Here is a 20,644-nt window from a genome sequence, read left to right on the forward strand (position 1 = left end):
TTAAAAGATTCTTTATGCCTTTTTGTATTCTGTGAATTTTCCTTAATAATCACAGAAGAACTTTATAATAAAATAACTATTTCAGAAAGCAAGCACTCATTTGTAATGAAAACACTTTCTTTTTAGAAAAGGAAGAGAAATTCTATATAGACAATATAATCAATACCTAGGAGACTCAAGAGAATCAACTGATAAACTATTAAAGTGACCGTACATTAGAATCACCTGAGAATTTTTTTAAATGCCAATGCCTAGGCCCCTTTCCATTCCTCCCTCTCCCCTCACCCCATTAATACCCTTGGAAAATGAAAAGAAGCATGGAATGTAAGGAGGTTTAGCTTCAGTGACGCTGTGCACCTCCCAATTCGTGAGTATAAAAATGAAGGTTACTCATATGATAATCTTGTAACTATTTAGGATCCCAGGAATTACAAAGTTAGACAATATGGCCAATAAATTTTGTTACATAACATTAAAAAAACATCTTGCTTCCCAGTGGGTAACACAGAATGTATTCAAGTATTATTTCGATTCATTTGACATACTTAAAGATGATTCTTAGTCAAAATTGTGAAATGTTTTAAATTTAGTCCTCTCTACTCTCCTTTCTTATTTCCATATACTAGGCATATAAATGTTTCTTTTATTTTATTCATTAGTGAGCCATAGTCCCAGCCCTGGAGGGAGGAATTCATGGTCCAGTGAGGGCAATAAAAGTATAAATAGATTCTTGCCAATAATTCTTCTTACTTGCCCCCCCGGCCTTCTAGTCTGCAGTTTAAACAGATCTGTCCTGATCCTAAAAACGAGCGATTTATTCTTTTTAAAGATACGTTTTGATGCAGGTGGGGAAGGGGCCATTTTAACTTTTTGGTCTCTTTTGTCTCTAGTAGCCGTTTTCCAGACCTTTGCTGTTTTCTTTCTTACCCAGCCTTCTGCTTTTTAACTCTATAGATTTATTTCATTTCTGTTTTACAAATTAAATAGAATTTTCTCTATTCACTAGGTTTCTTCCCATGCTTCTCCAGGTGAAGCAAAACAGAGAAAATCGGAGAATCAGAAGTGCAGCAATAACAAATCTGTCCTTCTTCTTTTAAGGCCAACCTTTCCATCTGGGCTTTGATTCTATCATACTATTTGTGGGATGTTCCTTCCATTATTTCATTTATCATATCTTGAACCGTCTCCTTTTCTGGTGTTATCAGTTAGGGATTTTAGTTGTAAACAAACTTTAAGAGGTTAAGTGGAAAAGACATTACGTATTGAGAATCAGCCACGAAGTATGTGAGTCCAAAAAAATGCCAGAAATCAGAGTCAGACAATTCTAATGGAAGAGCTGTTGCTGTTGCCATTGGGCACAGGCATCATAGCTCGTAGCATCAGATATTGGGCGTGTGACACCATGACTAGTACTTCTGCTATTGCAGCCTTTGAAAGCTGAGTATCTCCTTGCCTCTTTGGTAGAATGAATTTCTCATTGACCCTTCTTCAGTACTATACATAAACTAAACATCACCCTGCTCCTGCCAGGCATTTATCCTCCCAGCAGGAGAGACTGAGAAAGTGAGTTGTCCTTCTCTTTCTTTTTATGACAATTCCAGCTTCTGTCTGCCTTTCTGAATCTTCTCTTTATTTATTTCTTTTTTTAAAAAATTAATTTATTTTTGGCTACGTCTTCGTTGCTGCTCATGGGCTTTTCTCTAGTTGTGGAGAGTGGGGGCTACTCTTCGTTGTGGTGCGTGGGCTTCTCATTGCAGTGGCTTCTCTTGTTGCAGAGCACGGGCTCTAGGCACGTGGGCTTCAGTAGTTGTGGCATGCGGGCTTAGTTGCTCCGCGGCATGTGGGATCTTCCTGGACCAGGGCTCGAACCCGTGTCCCCTGCACTGGCAGGCAGATTCTTAACCACTGCGGCACCAGGGAAGTCCCCTCTTTATTTCTTATACTACACATGAGTAGTACAGAACTTTTAAGGTGGTCACCAAATTCATTTTTGTGTTGCCTCAACTTTGGAAATGTTTCCTTTATCTGACCACAGGGTTTCTGTGGGTGTCAATGTAGCCTATTAGCTCCACAGCTCTAGGGAGCACCTTTGGAATTATACTGTCATTGACCCTCTCCTAGCATGCCTTTCTTATTGTCCTGTGTCCTAATTGTTCTTCAAAACCCAACTTAAGGTTTACGTCTAAGATACTTTTCTTATTTCTCAAGACAGTTAATTACTCTTTCCTTTGTGCTTTAATATGTATTTGGTTTAATATTTCACGACTTCTGTTAGAGTTCCTTGTGTAGAAAATACCTCACTAGTCTTTCATTCCTAGCACCTAACACAACTCCTAATATATATAGTTAGTGTTTAGTAAATATTTTAATTAAATTCAGCCCGTTCTAGGTTTTGTTTTCTACAATAGAACTTTTATTTAACTTACTACGTGCATGTAAATCAGATTTTCGTTTGGCAGGAGTTAGAGCCAAAACGCCCCCACCACAGCCACCCTGTGCCAAATTAAGCTCCTTTAAAGTTGGTAACAAGTAAAAGGTCAGTTATCTTCTTTCCTGCAGCTGAGATTTCTTCTCTTACAGTTATTTTAAGACTCATTTTAGTTGACAGTATATAAGGTGAGTGTTAATGAGTTAACTGGCCTGTCTGAGGTGAGGGGAAATACAGGTGGCTGATGACTCACTACTTTAAATGGACTGGCATGATCAAAGAATCTTAAAAACTGATATCAGTCTTTTCCAGACTATGTTACAAATAGCTTTTCACTTTTCATTCTGAAGCATTAACACCCATTTAGTGATTAGGTACTAGAGTTATCCCTTGTATGTTATTATGATAGTATGGAGCTTTCCTTAAACACATTAATAGTATATCGTTTCACAGTTAACTGCTGGAATGTGAAAGTAAATTTGGTTTGTCAGATGCCTGGCTTTTGTGATAGCGTTCATTACTATTCTACAGTATAGTGAGGTCTTTCCTCTTTAAACAACTCAGGTATTATTGGGGAGCAGTGTGTGGAAAGCAGCAAATGTACTATCTTATTATACTATAGTGGTTAAGAACATGGGATCTTTGCTCCACCACCTACTACCTGTATGAACTTGGAGCAGTTTTCTCCTTTAGTTACCTCATATGAACTTATTTCCTTTTTTTTTTTTTTTTAAATCCGTTCTGTTTTCCCTAGTCTCCCTGCTATCTTGCTGCTTTATAAATTTCAAGAATGTGTTTGACTCTTAGTTATGTGTAAGACATTGAGCAGAAGTTTAGTGATGAATAGGTACATGCAACAATGTATCATATGTAGTTTCTATCCCCAAGGTACTTAGATGTAAAGTTTTATGGGAATACATAAAAGGTTATTTGTTTCTCTTTTTTTTTCCCACTGCTGAATATGGTTGTCTTTATTTTTTTCCTTGCCTAGCCCTATCTAAACAAAATAAAACTACAGGACTGAAATTAACAACCCATTAAAATCAGTAATAAGGTATGAAAATTATGAAGCTTTTTTTTTTCCTTTTGCAAGTAATTAAGGGTAGTTAAATTATTTAAAGTATGCAAAGTCCAGAGAGCCAGGGTAAGGTCTCCAAGGCTTCCTGGGGTAAGGGATAGGGTCAAGGGGAACCTTGAAATTTGAAAGATAGAGGGAACACATGACATCAAAGTGTAGGCTAGAAATTTCACTTAAAAGAAAATAACATTTCTGAAAATATTGACAGGAGCAACAATAGTACCTGCACAGTAGGATTGTGAGGAAGGAGAGAGACTGCCTGTAGGAAAAAGGAAGCATATCTTTACATTAAAATAAGACAAGTTTCAAACTTAACTATGTAAGTATGATAGTGTTTCTACTATAGAGATCAGATGGTTGAAAGATGGTAGAAGGTAATGATTCTAAAAGAAAACAAAAACAGCATTGACCTTTTTTTCTACTTAGCCCAGAACTCATTCATTCTGTGCACTATGGAGAGTGATGTGTGAGGCGTTTTATCATTATCAAAGGGTACATCAAAATAGATGATTTTTTTCCCCTGTGTGTTTTTCACGTCTGTTTTTTATGACAAGCTTTAAAAACTTGTTAAAAAGGTTTGGTTTTCAACACGTACAAAAGGTTATTAAAATCTGAAATAAAAATGCTGCTGTGGCTCAGATCTTGGCCTGCTAGTCTGCATGCAGAACTCTTCTGGCCCACGCAGACACAGAGGCACGTGGAGCTTTTCCCTTCTGGCTCCATAAAAGGCTATTTCTGACTTAGGTGAGAAAGAATTTATTGATGAGATGGCATTTGATTGGACCTGGAAGGGCGGAGGGTGTAAGGGCAATGTGGGAATCTGGGCATTTCAGGTTCAGAAAACAAGTTGGCGTGGAGGAAGTTTAAGGAACATGTATTGAATGGTAATGAGATTTAGAGTGGCTAGAGTACATGAAGAATAGAGGGGAAATGATTGGATGTGTTTAGTAGGAAGTACATTATGGAGGACCTTGAACGCTTAGCAAATAAATTTGGACTTCTTTCCTATTGAGTAAGTTGTTTTATGCAGAAATGTAATATAAGAGCATTATTGTAGAAAAAAATCTTACAGTAGCAGTATGAGCTGATTGGAGGCAGGAAGACGAATTGGAAGACTATTTCAATAATACAGATAAAAGGAAAATGTTGGCTTGACTTAGGTTGGTGACAGTTAATTGAAAGCAGAGTGTTGATGTAAGAGATGTGAAGGAGTTTTAACTGAGACAGAAAATACAGGAGACTGGGAAACTTCTGGTAATTTGGACCATTCCATCCACTAAATACAATAATACAAGCTAGATGAAATATTGAAACATCTTTTAAAAACTCAAGAACATCAAAGAATGGACTTCCCTGGTGATGCAGTGGTGAAGAATCCACCTGCCAGTGCAGGGGACACGGGTTCAAGCCCTGGTCCGGGAAGATCCCACATGCCGTGGAGCAACTCAGCCCTTGCGCTACAACTACTGAGCTGGCGCTCTAGAGCCCGCGAGCCACAACTACTGAGCCCATGTGCCACAACTACTGAGCCCATGTGCCACAACTACTGAAGCCCGCATGCCTAGAGCCTGTGCTCCGCAACAAGAGAAGCCACCGCAATGAGAAGCCCGTGCACCGCAACGAAGAGTAGCCCCCACTCGCTGCAACTAGAGGAAGCCTGCGCACAGCAACAAAGATCCAAAGCAGCCAAAAATAAATAAATGAATAAATAAATTAAAAAAGAAAGAACATCAAAGAATTAGATAGATAGGAATTACAGTGTTAAGGCCCAAGAGAATGTGGAAATCTAGACAAATGAGCCAAGCACCGCAGTCTGCTTTGCCCTAGAAGTATGTGCTGATCCAGAAGAGGTGGCTAAGAAACTGAGATGTGATTTTTGTTGGCCTTTGGTTAGTGGGAAAAAAGTTGGAGTTCTCGGCCCACAGAGAGTGGGGATTAGGTAAACCAGCTCCTCTAAAGACTGAAGATATATTCAGGTCATCTGGGTGGCCCAGAAAACCTTAAGCCTTGAACTTAGAATTAAGATGGTCCCAGGCTGTTAATGTACCCAGGCACTTGACAGAAGCAAGTGTAAATCTTTTCTAGGGAAAGAACAGTAAGGCCTCAGACTACCTCAAATTATTTTTGTAATGAAAACATACTAATTTGGGACTCCAGATGTTAGAATTAGGCAGACATAGACTAAAATAGGTATGCTATCATAAGGGAACTAGGAAGTATGAGCTGTTGTACAGATTTGAAAAAAAAAACTTACTAAACAAAATAAGCAAAATTAACTCAGTGGATTAGTTTAACAGCAGGTTGGACAAAGCTAAAGAGAGGTTTAGTGTACTAGAAGATCAAAACACTTCAGAATTAAGTACACACACTAAAAGATGGAAAATACACGAGAGAAGTTAAGAAAATAGAAGATAGAGCAAGAAGGTCTCCATTGAGTTTAGAAAAAGAGGAGAAAATGGGGCAGAGATGATATTTGAAGGTAAAATGGCTAATTTTCCAGATTGGTAAGAGACAAAATTGCCCTAAGAAGCTTGACAGTTCCCATGCATAATAAAATACAGTTTCATTGATTCTAAGATGTAGTTTTTCACATCTTAGAAATCTGTCGAAATCTGAATGCATCTTTCAATTGACGGCACCTTACAGTCCAACAAGATTGAAAATTTGACTTACGTGAAAATTTCCCCATTTCACTTTCTGATAAGATCATGAGATTTTGGTACCAAAACATTTTATTTTTTTAAATTAATTAATTAATTAATTTTTGGCTGCGCGGGGTCTTTGTTGCTGCTCGCGGGCTTTCTCTAGTTGCCCTGAGCGGGGTCTACTCCTAATGGCGGTGCGCGGGCCTCTCATTGCGGTGGCCTCTCTCATTGAGGAGCACAGGCTTCAGAAACGCGGGCTTCAGTAGTTGTGGCTCGTAGGCTCTAGAACGCAGGCTCAGTAGCTGCAGCGCACGGGCTTAGTTGCTCCGCGGCATGTGGGATCCTCCTGGCCCAGGGCTCGAACCCGTGTCCTCTGCATTGGCAGGCAGATTCCCAACCACTGCGCCACCAGGGAAGCCCCAAAGCATTTTAGATTTTATGAAATATGGTAAAAAGAAATCCACATTTTAAAACATAGTGAAACTATAAAAATAAAAAAATCATAAAAGCAATAAAGATGCAAGAAAGATTACTTTTAAAAAGTGTAAGAGTGTGTGTGTATGTAATGTATATAGAGGGAAAAATAGATATAGAAAGTGTGTATTATACTTACATTCTTCTAGAGAACAGCTGACTTCTCAATAGCAAAAGGGGAAGTGATGGTAGGATGATACCTCAGTAGGTGAAAGAAAATAAGTGCTATGGTAGAATACTGTAATCATGGAAAATGTATTTAGAAACAGTGCTATCTTTTAATTAATATAGATGGCTTTATGTTGTACCTAGCCTTTGTTTTTTTTTTTAAGCCAATATTTAAAATTCTATCAGTGTTGATTAAAGTCTCAAATATTCATAATTGCTATTTAAGCAACTATTTGAATGTTAAGGGGAAAAAAATTGTGGAATGCAGCCTAATTTGTGCTAAAAAGTGTATAAATGAATGTTAAGTGCATGTATCAGGATAGTAATGAGCTAAGCATTCATCTTAAGCCTCAAGTTAATGAGCTAGATGTGTCAAGATAGAAAAAGAGCAACAGAATAAATTCAGAGAAAATAGAAGAAGAAATAACAGAGCAGACTTTAATAAAATGGAAAAGAAACATACAGTAAAGGGGATTAAGAAGCCAAAAGATGAGATTAGCCAAGAAAAGGAAGCACAAATAACCAATATCAGTAATGAAAAGGAATGTCACTTTGAATCCTGCAGATATTTAAAAAAAAAAACAACCAACCTCATAAGATATTGTGAATAACTGTGTTGAAATTTGAAATTTTACATGAAATGGATAAGTTCTTAGACATTTGCAATTCATAGAAATTCACATAAGAAATAAAAAACCCATATGGGACTATAACTATAAAGTGAAATTTTCTATAAAGTCCAAGTCCAGATGGATATACTAGAAATTTCTACCAACATTTAATGAGACAGTAACTCTAACCTTATAATATATAACTTTATATTAGAAAACTGAAAAAGAGGATCCTTCACCTTCTTAAGTCTATCACAATCTTGATACTAAAACCCAAAGAAAAATTAGAGTTTCTATCATGTAAATAGATGCAAACAAAGGGAAACAAAAACCCAAAGTATTTGCAAATTGAATTCAGCAATACATAAAAAGGATAATATTCCAGCATGGCCAGCTGAGATTTATCCCAGGAATGCTAGGTTGGTTTAACCTGAAACAATTAAATATGGTTGGTCAGTTAACAAATTAATGAGAATAGTGTTTCAGTAGATGCAGAGGAGCAGTTGCTAACAATTAGTAATCATTCATGATTTTAAAAAGAAACCATTAGCAAACTGGGCATTAAAGGGAACTTTCTTAATCTAATCTGTAAAAACATCTGTAGGAAATATCATAGTTCATGCTGAGATGTTGAAAATATTTCTCTTTTAGATGGAGTTCAAGACATGGGTGTCTGTTATCTTCACTTATGTTCAACATTCACTTCATACTGAAGGAGATCCTAGCCAGTAGTATACCGAAAATAATAATAAAGTATAATGGTTGTAAGGCAGATGCTAAATAGTTAATATTCACTGATGATATGAATTGTTTACATTGAAAATCCAAAGGAGTCTACAGATAAGTTGTTAAAATAAATGATTTTAGAAAGAAATATAAAATTTTTATTTTTTTCTCTTAGCATTTACATGCATATCTTTGACCCAGTAATTCCACTCACAGGTATAGATACCTAACAGAAAGAAATATGCATGTCTAAACTGAAAGTTGTATATAAGCATGTTCATAGCAGCGTTATCCATACCAGCTCCAAACTACAAACAACCCAAATGTCTACAGATAGATACACAATTGTGGTATATTTATATAACTGTTCAGCAGTGAAAAATAAATGAACTAGAGCTACGAGTGACTACATAGATGAATCTTAAAAACTGTTATATAGAGTGAAAGGAAAACAAATTCGACAGAATACTTATCCCCTGTATGGTTCTGTTTATATGAAATTCAAAAACGGGCAAAAATGTTATATTCTTTAAGGGTGCATATTTAGGTGGTAAAACTATAAAGAAAAATGGGGTAGTGATTATCTCTGGGGGAAAGAGGAGCTTGTTACTGAGAAAGGGATGTTTGGAGGGTTTCTGAAGTACTGGCAGTTTTCTAGTTCTTGTCCTGGGTTGTATGATGCCCCCTGCATCTCCTTATTCCCTGAATTCTTATCACATTTACTGTTAAGTCATTTTGACTTCCTGAAGTTAGGTACTATTTTCTATACTTCCCTAAGCATTCTCCTCCTACCTCTTGCATACTTAGAATGACATACTGCAAATAGCTGTAGGTTTCTTTCCTTCAAAGCAATTAACATTGCCGCTAACTCGCACAGTTCCCACATATGGTTGGTTAATCTGCGAGGGAACTATATAAAAATGATCTTAATTATATACTGTCTCATATTTTGATAGCTTATTTTTGGTTTTAGCGTAGCGAGATTTTTAAACATACTTTGGTTTATAGGCTCTTAACATTGACAACCTGTGGGTTTCCGTTAAATATATTGAAACACCGTTATCAGAATAATAAAAGGGTATTTCTTCTTGTACTCAAATCATTTTTGTCTTTCATTGGAATCAGACCCATTATTGCATAAATCACAAGTAGTTTATTTCATTTTATTTACTGAGTTGTGCTGTTCATGTATAGCAGGAGGAAAAGACCATTGAGCAGAGCAGAGGGTGTAGACTTCCCTTGCATGCACATATCTGGACAGAGGGCACAGAAACTACTGTCTTTGTTTTCTTTGAAGTAAAACATAGTTTTAAAAAATAGTATTGGTTCTCGTCGTTTTGGGGGCCGTGGTCTCTTGAGAGCCATGGTCTCTTTTGAGAAAGTAATAAAAGCTTTGAATCCGCAGGGGAGGGGAATGAGCATGTGTAAATAAGTTAGAATGTTTTGGGTACTGTGCAGTTGTTGAAGTGCCAGGGGTTTCAGGTTAGCAGAACTTGGTAAATTGGAATAATCATAATCAAGCCAAAGAACATGGACAACTACCAGTGACGATGACACATGCGTATTTAAGTATTCGCTGGAATACCCAGTGAAACCAGCATGTGTGTCTTCTGAGGCCTGTAGTGTAGAGTTCTCTCTTCTCTGTTATGAAGGGAATCGTTATTAGCTTCTTCTTACAATGTCCAGCGTAGTTTCAGATCTACCTTGAAAGTTCATATGAGAATGAAGTCTTATTCTTCCAAAAAGTCTTTTAATTAGCAAAATATTGGTAATAGATAAAGCTGGGTGGTGGGTATGTGGGAGTTCAAGTTATTTTTCTTTTGGCTTTTGTGTATTTAAATTGTTCTGTAATAAATGGGAATGGGAGCCTTTTTGGAAGATGGCATAGTTATTGTGTTTCTGTTATGATTTTGCTAATTCAAGCCTAGATGGAGTTATCTTAGATCTGTTTCACTGTGGTTAGTTTTCTTAATACACTTGCCTTCATCAAGGCTTAGAACCAAAAGGATAAAGTATGGAAGAACACAGAAAGGTTCTTAAAAATTATGCAATAAGATTTTTGTACTGCAACTTGAAAGTAATATTATCAGTATTTAGTAACTTTTTTGTCAGGTGGTCTTTTGTTTAGCAGTAAGCAAGCTCAGGAGATTTTTTTTAGTATCCTGCTGGGTTTTTGGTTTTGTTTTGTTTTAGGTTGCATTTTCCCCTATAGGGGAAAAAAGTCTATCAGAATCTCAAAAAGTATTTCTTTCTTAAAAATACATAATCGGTACATTTATTTAGCTATAAACCATGTATAATAATATTAAAATATGAGCTAAATTTATCTTTTAGACTAACATAAAAAACCCAAAACTTTGAAAGCAAGTTTTTATAGACTTGTGTATGTCCTCATTAGATCTTTTTTCTTACGAGGGCCAAAAGTCTTCCTTAGAAAAAAAAGATTTTCTATCCCTAAATCCCTAGACAGTTAACTAGTTCTCTGGAATTCTGAACTTCACTTAGCAGAGGTTCATATGTTTGCTAGTTAACCTTACATTCTAATTTTAGTCCTTTTGAAAGAATACCTTTAAAAACCACAAAGAATGTGGTAAATCTTTTAATTTGTTTAAAGTTTACCTTCTACTTCAGGAGCCCTTTTTAAATTTAAATTTTTATCTGAGTAACACAATTAAAGTTATTGAAAGGTTTTAAGTTTTATTTTAAGGTTTTAAGGGGGTTATAAATGAAAAATAGTGCTCAAATCATCAGTTCTAATCTCATTCCCCCAAAGAAAAAGAACTCTTCAGTAATTCTTAATGACTTGCTTATACTACCATACAATATTAGATCTACTGGCTTCTTTCTATAGAAGATGAGGAGTAAGCTCTGAAAATAATGTTTATATGTAAAGACTGGAGAAAGCCTTATCTCCTGGTGTGTCTACTCTCTTGTTCCGTTTTGCTGGTTTAAGATGCGTTTTCATGCATTATCTATTATTTTTGCTTTTTATAAATATGGCAGTTTTTATTCATCCATAAGATATAAATGAAAATCTTTTCCTTTGCACCTTTGATATTTTTCCTTAAATATACCTTTTCTAAAAGTGGAAAGAATTACACAGTTTAGAATCAGGTTAATGGGGCAAAGGATGGTTGAAATGGCAATTCCTAGAAGAGATGTTGATGTCACAGATCTTTTTTAGTGCTTTGTCAGAACATAAAGTATAGAATAATTGTAACTGTTTTGTTACCTTTTGAAATTGAAGTCTGGTACCCATAAAATGCCACATGAGAATGTGAAACAAAAATTATTTGGTTATTTAGAAGTAAAAGTTCATTTACTTCTATACATGTTTATTTGTGGAGATATATATATATATATATAAAATAATGTATTTTTATAAATTTTCATATATATGTTTGTGTGTTTTAGCTCTCTCTCAGGTTTATAGTAGTAGATAAGTGATGTATAAAAATATATGGGAGCATTAAAGACCTATAAGGAGAATTGAACTCTGGTAACCCAAAAATAAATAGTAGAAAAGCCCAGTATATAACTTTAGATTAGCTTAACAGTTTTGCTTTTCCAATTTTGTTGTGAAAATAAGTACAACTTCAACAGTGATCTTTTTATGAAGTATGAAGCCCTACCCTAGTGGCTTTTAAAATAAACTCATAATGACAAAATTAAATATTGACATGGCAAACAGTGATGCTAGTCATTCAGAATTCAAGAAGAAACTTTAGCCAGTGATATACCCCACCTGCCATGTCTCCCCTCTCCATAACCATAATTCTTGTTATGTGGTATATTTCTGTCTAATAGTCAAGGAAAATGAAAAATCAAGATCTAGATTTTCTGGAAGGTTGGCTGATTAAGTGCCAGTTTGCTTAACTATATTTATATAAACATACTGAATGAACAGAAGGAACCCTAGAGAGAGAAGAGGGTTTATAATCTCTACTGAAGAACCTTTCAAATTGCCCTTCTAACAATCTTTTTGGTGGCAGGTCTTGCAGGATCTTAGTTCCCCCGATCAGAGATCGAACCCAGGGCCCTGGCAGTGAGAGCACAGAGTCCTAACCACTGGACCTCCAGGGAATTCCCAGCCATTCTAACAATCTTTAATCTAGGCCATGTGAGAGATGGGGTGGGGATACTCTAATCATGCCCTTGCCCCACCGAGGAAAGGCGGGCTGAAGGAAAAACCACTGCTATTCTGTTTTTCTTTTCATCAATATGATTTTCTCAAAAGGATGGGCAAATTTTGCAGGAAAGGAGGGCAGCAGTGTCCTAGCATAATCTTTGCAGCTATTGACCAAAGTCAGTGAAGCAGAGGGAAAATATGTGTGTTAACTCATTAAATAAGGTACCTGAACTTCAGTGCCTCACATTGAATTAGTCTCTCTCCATTTTGGTCTGTTTTTCACAGGCAAGGGTGTATGTAAGAGCCAGCAAACTGAAGGAACTTTCAGATATATAGTGACCAGGTATACAAACTGTGGGGAGTTAAGAATCCACCTGTATTCTTGAGCATAGTAGTAGTCCTTAAGAAAACTATCATAATTAGCAGGCTGAAAAAACCTTCTTTGTTCTTTTAAGAAGATTAAAGTAAGCATAGACTCTATGAGATAAGGGATCAAAGATAAACTGATGAAACAACAGAACAAGACGAAAAGGAAGCTGACAGAACTAAGAAAAAAAATAAAGGGACGAGCAGTAATCTTGCAGAAGTTAAAACCACATTGGCAACAGCAAGAAATAGAGCAGATACTATGGAAAATGGAGATATGTAAGAGAAGAAGAGGCCAAAGAAGGAATTAGTAGATGGTAGACAAGGAGGAAAATTAGCAAAGGCTGGGTACAAATCAAGCAGGTCTTAATAACTAAAAGCTCTTGAAGTAATTACAACCTGAATGGCATTTCAAAAGAGAAAGTTAAATGCTAAGATAAACCCTACAGAACTAAACTTAAAGAATGAAGAAACCTTGTATATATGTCAGTTGAAAAATGATTTGAATTCTAAAATGAGAATTATTTTGATCACAGACTTCAATAACAACGGGTACCAGAAGAAAATGGAGGCTGTCAATATAGAGAATATTGGGGGTGGGGTGGGTAGGATTTTGGCCAAAGTGAGCATTTGAATACAATTAAACATTTTAATTATGTCTAAGTAATTAAGGCTGTCAAGCTTAGGAAACAAAAAGCAGTTTTTACTATTCTTGAAAGAAAAGCTATATAATGTCAAAACAGTGTAATTAGTGAAAAAATTATGTAAAATGACAATCAACTGGGAAAAGCTCCAGGAAGTTCCAACCAAAACTATAGAGTTAAGTGTAGGGTCATATAATACAAGGACAATCAATGTATTATTGAAAGTTGGCGAGATAGGTTTAAATACCCATTTTAAGTTATGTTTAGTAAAAATAAATTAGACTTCAGTATCTTCCAGAAAACCATAGCAGAGTCACTGGTGGACAAAGCAAGTAATAAATAAAAATAAAGAACAAATTTTAAAATGTTACATTTCTGTAAAATGGAACTTAATAAATGAAAAAAATTTCTAGGCCTGCCTGCTGTGATCTGCAATATGAGTGGATTCTTCAACTCCCCATTCTGTTTACCTGGGCTGTATTTGAAAGCTATTTGCCTTCTATAATGGACCAAAAACTATAAACTCTAATATATTGCTATCTTTAAGAAATATTCCTAAATAAAGGAATTCAGATTTATTATCAGGTATCATTAAAAAGTCACTGTTTTCTTTAAAAAGAAATTGAACACTTATAGTAAGATTCTTCTAGGTACTAGGGCTACCTCAGTAATAAAATAGTCCTCATAGGGTTTACATTCTAGCAGGAAAAACATAAAATGGCGATTACAGAGTTAGTAATGTGATGTGTTGTACGGGAGTACAAAGTACTGTGAGGATGTAATACAAGAGAACCTTACCTAATTGGAGGGGGAGGAGCTGTCGAAGATTTGTTTGAGGAAGTGCGGTTTAAGCTGAGACCTAAAGTAAATGGTTAGACATTTGGCTTAAAATAAAATGGAATCCCTGCTTTCCCCCTTACTACACAAAAATAATTTCCATGTGAATCAACAGTTTTAATGGAAACAGTGTAAAGGAATGACCTAAATCATGAATGAATTTTTATAGTCTTTGGGTATAGAGATCTTTTTAAAAACTTCATATGAAATCCATAAATCACAACAGTGTTGCATGGTAAATTTGCCTACATAAAAATTAAAAATGGCAATTAAACACCATTAAGCAAGATTCAAAGGCAAGTTAGAAGCTGTGGGAAGAAAGCAATCCATAAAACAAAGGGTTACTCTTCCTGTTTACATACTGAACTCATAAAATAATAGCAAAATCTTCACAGAAAAATTAGTGAAGTTCAGCTTCAAGTAAATTATAGTATATACCTACAGGGAAATATTATGCAACAATGAAAGATAACGTAGACCCACCCATGCTCATGACAAAGATGTTACATATTGTTCAGTGAAGAAAGCAGGTAATAAGCCTGGAATATGAGATTATATGAAATATGCACATGTCTGTTTGTCTGTATTTGCATAGAATGCTGTCTAGTCTGTTCACCAAAGTATTAGGAGTTGCTAATTTTGTGTAGTTAAGTTTTAGATGCCAAGAGTTTGTCTTTTCTTGTGAGCATGAATATTTTTTTATAAAAACAAGGGGTTTAGTTGGTTTACCTATTCATATTAAGTGTTAGCTTCATACGTTTTCTATTTTTCAGATAAAACTTAACATCTTAGGTTTTTTTCAGAGATAACCTTTGTAGGAGAGCATTTGATTTATCTGCTCTATATATTTTGATCAGGGACAACTTCATATGAGTTCCCCTTTTATAATATGTTGACATTTTGATTGATAACTTGACCAGTTCGTTGACACATAACTGTAGTCAAAGTATTTATAAAAAGATATTTATCAGTCTTAGGAGAGTGATGTGGATTTCTCATGAGTGATTTTCCGGAGATATAGCAAATGCTTTGAACAAAGCCTGAACAAGACTTCCACTAAAAATATTGAGAATCTCTTGAGTATTGATTATTTTTAACTTGAGAACCTCCTGTTTAGAACATTGTAGTTATTTAAACCTAGACTTAACGAGCTAAAAAGTAAATTGATCAGATTCCATGTTAATATTTTTGCTGGTTATATTGATTCACACATTGAAAGTTTTTCTATCTATTGCTTTTCCATTTAGAATATTAAGATATTTCAGGAGGCCAAAGACCATGTCTTAACTGCATTAATGGGAGATATTGTGCTAACTATTTACCACTGTCTTCTGTCAAGAAGTTTACAGTTAAGTTGAAACTCTGTAGCTAGTACTTGCCATACCATGCTGTTGACATATTAGATGGTGAACTACTTCTATATATTTAGATACATATTTTATGAAAAAGCTAATGTATAGATGATTTGATATAAAAACTTTTGAAGATAGATTTTTTTTGTTTCCTCCTTCCCTTTTCCTATTAAAAACTATTTTAAAAGAATATTTAGAAAGCAAGTCTTTTGTAGAATGAGACACATGTAATAGTTTCATTTTTTAAATGATTTGTGGGATAAGGTATGCTTTATAGGTGGTTTACTTGCTAATATATTTAAACTGGTATAACTAAAATTATTAATAAAATGAATTCATTGGTATAAAATATAGCCTAGCCTTCTGAAATACCATTACTCTTCATAAGGTCCCACTTAGAGATAGTACAACTTTCATCCTTAGGTTTTAATTGTAGTGCTGTTAATATACTAATAGCTTAACCTCTCATGATAGAAACAAAGTAAAAAGTGTCAAAATAGCAACAAAAATTCAATCTGCTTTCATACACATATGCTTCTATTTGCTACAGTTTGTAGCCATACAGCTTATTTCTTCTGAGCAAGAAAGGTTATGGTCTTGGTTTAATTTACTGCATTGACTTTCCCTATAGAAAATCAGGTTTTTGGAGAGCTCTAACAGTGTGCTATTGCTGGGCTCTCATCCTTTCTGTTTAAATAATGCAGGTACTTTGATGGAAACCTGGAGAAGCTCTTTGCTGAGTGTCATGTAATTAATCCAAGTAAAAAGTCTCGAACACGCCAGATGAATACAAGGTCATCAGCACAGGATATGCCTTGTCAGATCTGCTACTTGAACTACCCTAACTCGGTGAGTATCTGGTAGTTTAAGGCTAGCACTGACTCTGTATTTCAGACGGTAAATCAACTTTTCATTATTTAAATAAAGGAAGATCTGGGAGTCGGATTGTAGCAAAGCAGTAACCTATCAATATATTAAGGATAAAGAAAGGAAAAGAAAGAGTAAGAGCTTGTTCTCTCTCAGTCCTCCCCCATTTGCTGTGTGTGTGTGGGTGTGTGTGTGTGTGTGGGTGGGTGGGTGTGTGTGTGTGTCTGCGTCTGCGCTGGGTCTTCGTTGCTGCTGCTTGTGGGCCTTCTCTAGTTGCAGTGAGCGGGGGCTACTCTTTGTTGTGGTGCGCGGGCTTCTCATTGCGGTGGCTTCTCTTGTTGCGGAGCACGGGCTCTAGGCACTCAGGCTCAGTAGTTGTGGCGCACGGGCTTAGTTGCTCCGCGGCATGTGGGATCTTCCCGAACCAGGACTCGAACCCATGTCCCCTGCATTGACAGGATTCTTAACCACTGTGCCACCAGGGGAGGCCCCCATTTGCTTTTTAAAGCAGCAACTTGTCCAAGTTGTCATTACACACTTAAATCTTTTCCATTTTTATATTACCACCATGAGAGAATTGTGTAATAGGTAGGCAGTGAACAGAATTATTTTCCATCCAAATTAGATTTAAATAGATTTAAAACTAAGTTTTTAGAATAAATACCCAAAACACTTATAAAATGTCTTTAATGCTATTTCACTAGGGAGCTTTCAGAGTTTTCAGGATTTTCACACAGATCCATTCTAATGGAGAATCTTTTTTTATGGCTTTTTTAAAAAAAATTAATTAATTAATTAATTTTTATTTTTGGCTATGTTGGGTCTTCGTTTCTGTGCGAGGGCTTTCTCTAGTTGTGGCAAGCGGGGGCCACTCTTCATCGCCGTGCGCGGGCCTCTCACTATCGTGGCCTCTCTTGTTGCGGAGCACAGGCTCCAGACGCGCAGGCTCAGTAGTTGTGGCTCTCGGGCCTAGTTGCTCCGCAGCATGTGGGATCTTCCCAGACCAGGGCTCGAACCCGTGTCCCCTGCATTAGCAGGCAGATTCTCAACCACTGCGTGACCAGGGAAGCCCTAATGGAGATTCTTTAGTACAAGTATCACTTAAAAACCTATTGAATTTAGATGATTAACTTTGGGATATCTAGTGAAGAAATTTTAGGCTTAAATAAACATAGTCTTCCTATGAAGGTACATTATTAATAACCATAGGAAAATTACATTTGTGGCAAAAAAAGGGGGTTTAGTTACTTGGAATTCACCTCTTAAGATGTTTCAGTATATCTAAGAATAATTTAATTATACAACAATTATAACTACCTTGTTCATATTCTCTAATAGTTAAGCAGCTTTTTCTAGTAATTAGTGTATACCAGGTCATTGTCACCCATGTTATATATTTTAACATATTGAAGGTTTTTCATTGTTAATCTTAGAGTTTAACATGTGTACCTCTAAAGGTTCCCATTTGAAGGGAATTAATTTGTTTACACATACAGGTGCTTAGAAAAGAAGTTTTAAAAGAAAGTTAATTACATTCTCTTAGAGAAATGGAAAATCAGAGTTAAAACAATTTAGTAGGTAAAACGCTGAATTGAATTTCCAAATTCTCAAGTTTTGATCACAGCTCTAACACTAGCTTTTTGGCTTTGGGTAGTAAATCATCTAATCTTGCTGGGTCTCAGTGTTTTTAATCTTTCAAATAAATTGAATAAGATATTCTTTCAAATCTCTATCAGCCTGAAACTACTATTTATTCATTTCCCTCTCCTTAAATCACAGTCCTAACTTAAGTATTTAAAAAGAGCAATCAGCACTGCTATTAAAAATACGTTAATTTCATGTTTTGACCATTTTATCATCTTTCTTTAATAGTTGACATTTGTGTAGTGTTTACAGTTTATAAATGTTTCTGTGAGGTAATACTGAGACCCAAATAATTTGTCCCAGCTTATACAAGGTTTCCTTATTCCTTGGCATTTCTCTTCGTGTTCTATTATAGCAGCTCCTCCTTAGTTTAAATCTTAAATGTAATTTGAGTACTGAAGCTAGCTGCTTGCAAATAACCCCTGTAACTTCCTCAGTGCCCTTGGTATTGGCAGTCTGAACAAATTAGAATTGAAAATCATGAGTAGATATTCACAGTGTAAATTGTGCTTGCACTTGTAACTGATGATGGAGAAACCACTATTTATTCATTCAATCATTCAACACACCAGGCACAATTCTAAGCGTTAGAAACAACGGAGAATAAAGGCATAATGCCTGCCTTAGATAATTTACAGGTTAGCTGGGCAGATAAGTAAAATGACATAGTCAGAAAAAATGGTAAGTGCTTTGATAGGGCATGATACTGTGAGAACATGTTGGAGAGACACCTAACCCAGTTTTGGATCAGGGAGAACTTCCCACAGACACTGACATTTGAACTAACCTCTGAAGGTGTGGTAGTTAGGTAAACTAGGAAATACAGAAGCCAAAGGAAGATAATGCAGTTCCAAGAATGGTAAACAGTGCTAGCTTCAGAGAAAAGAATTGAAAGGTGAGTTTGGAATTAACAACAAGAAGTTGACTGATGATCCTGGAAGGTTATCAATATTTTCAGTATTGTGGTAAGATGGGAAACCAAACTGCATGGGCCGAAGAGTTATTGACTTGAAGGTAGTAAAGGAAGGGGAGGCAATAAATATACAGATTACTCTTTTTTTAAAAAAAATTTATTTATTTATTTTTGGCTGTGTTGGGTCTTCGTTTCTGTGCGAGGGCTTTCTCTAGTTGCGGCAAGCAGGGGCCACTCTTCATCGCGATGCGTGGGCCTCTCACTATCGTGGCCTCTCTTGTTGCGTAGCACAGGCTCCAGACGCGCAGGCTCAGTAGTTGTGGCTTACAGGCCCAGTTGCTCCGCGGCATGTGGGATCTTCCCAGACCAGGGCTCGAACCCGTGTCCCCTGCATTGGCAGGCAGATTCTCAACCACTGCGCCACCAGGGAAGCCCCAGATTACTCTTTTAAAGGAAGTTTGGCTATGTAAATGACAGGAAAAGCAAACAGCAGCATGGGTTGGAAAGTAAGTTAAAGTGTTAAGGAAACCGTGTTAGGAAAAAGTAATCATGGTGAAACTAGGACTTCTTTTCTCACAGTTTTTAGGCTAATGAAGAAGGATAATTTTAACCTCTTCAGTTTTGCAAGTAAATGTCACCTGAGATTCTTCATTCATGCTTTATTAATTGGATGGATGATTTCTTTACTTACATTACTTAAATAACTCCCATGTGTCAGTTTCCACTACTCTCTTCAAACACTGATACTAGCCTTTTATTATTGTGTATCTTTGATACCTTTCTCCTAGAAAGCAACTTTGCTTTATTACAGTGCCACATGAAAACAGATTTTAAGTAAATGCTTCTGACAGCTTAGTTTATAATACTTTGGAGTTAACTATTTTGGGTGGTCTCTTCTTTAAAAACAATTTCCTGAGATTTTGGAACACTCTTCAAGTTCAGAGATTCCTCCCCCATCTCTCTGCCCCCTTGTGTTGTGGCCAGTTCAGGGGGTTCCTGGTCCTGGCAACAGTTACTCACTTTATAATAATGTTCTTTTGAATCAAAGCATAAGATTTAGCTCTACTAGGAAATATAGCTTGGGCTACCGTATCATTTTTATGACATAAATAATTTGTATTTTCTAAGAATAAGATATGTTAAATAGATAAAAGCAAAGTTGAAGATTGTGACGGTTGTCCAACCTCTGCTTCCCCATCCCTGGGGCACTTCTGAATCTTCGTGTTCTATCTTCCTTTTTAACTCATTCCATTTTACAGATGAGGGAACTGGTGCCCTGATTATTTGCTCAGTTTTTATGAACAAAATGGCTTCAAGTTTAGAGATTATATGGGCAACTTCTGATAGAAGAAAGATAATTCTTAATATTCTTTTCTTTGACATTAGTTGCTATCTGTGTAAATGGTGGAGATAAATGAAACTTTTAAGAGTATGTATTCTTTTTTCAGTTCTTTTTCTTCAGCACCATTAATTTCTGTTGTAGATAATATTTTATATATTTTTAGTGTATTCTTGGTCAGATATATTTATGATATAAACAGGGGTAAGTTTAACGAATAGATAATCTGATCCCCTGTATCAGGGAAAGACCCAGGGAGCCAAGTAGGTAAACACAAGGTAGTAAGGGAACAAATATATCAGAGGAGGAGGAAGGAAAGGGAACTAAGACAGACAGGATGATACCCTGATATATCCATGATGATAAAACTCTTTTTTAAAAAAAATTATTTTACTTCTGGCTGTGTTGGGTCTTTGTTGCTGC

At 36.0% G+C, this 20,644-nt stretch overlaps 1 protein-coding gene across 3 annotated transcripts in view; it reads left to right on the forward strand.

Moving 5' to 3' along the window:
* Nucleotides 1-20,644, forward strand: part of ARIH1 (ariadne RBR E3 ubiquitin protein ligase 1) — a 117,060-nt gene that overhangs the window by 49,227 nt on the left and 47,189 nt on the right. For all 3 annotated transcript variants that reach the window (XM_082443938.1, XM_082443937.1, XM_082443936.1), the window contains exon 3: nucleotides 16,163-16,307. In XM_082443938.1, the coding sequence (XP_082300064.1) occupies nucleotides 16,163-16,307 (145 nt within the window). The remainder of the gene's footprint in view (nucleotides 1-16,162; nucleotides 16,308-20,644) is intronic.

Source organism: Balaenoptera physalus (assembly GCF_965194825.1).
Source record: "Balaenoptera physalus genome assembly, chromosome: 2".
NCBI lineage: Eukaryota > Metazoa > Chordata > Mammalia > Artiodactyla > Balaenopteridae > Balaenoptera > Balaenoptera physalus.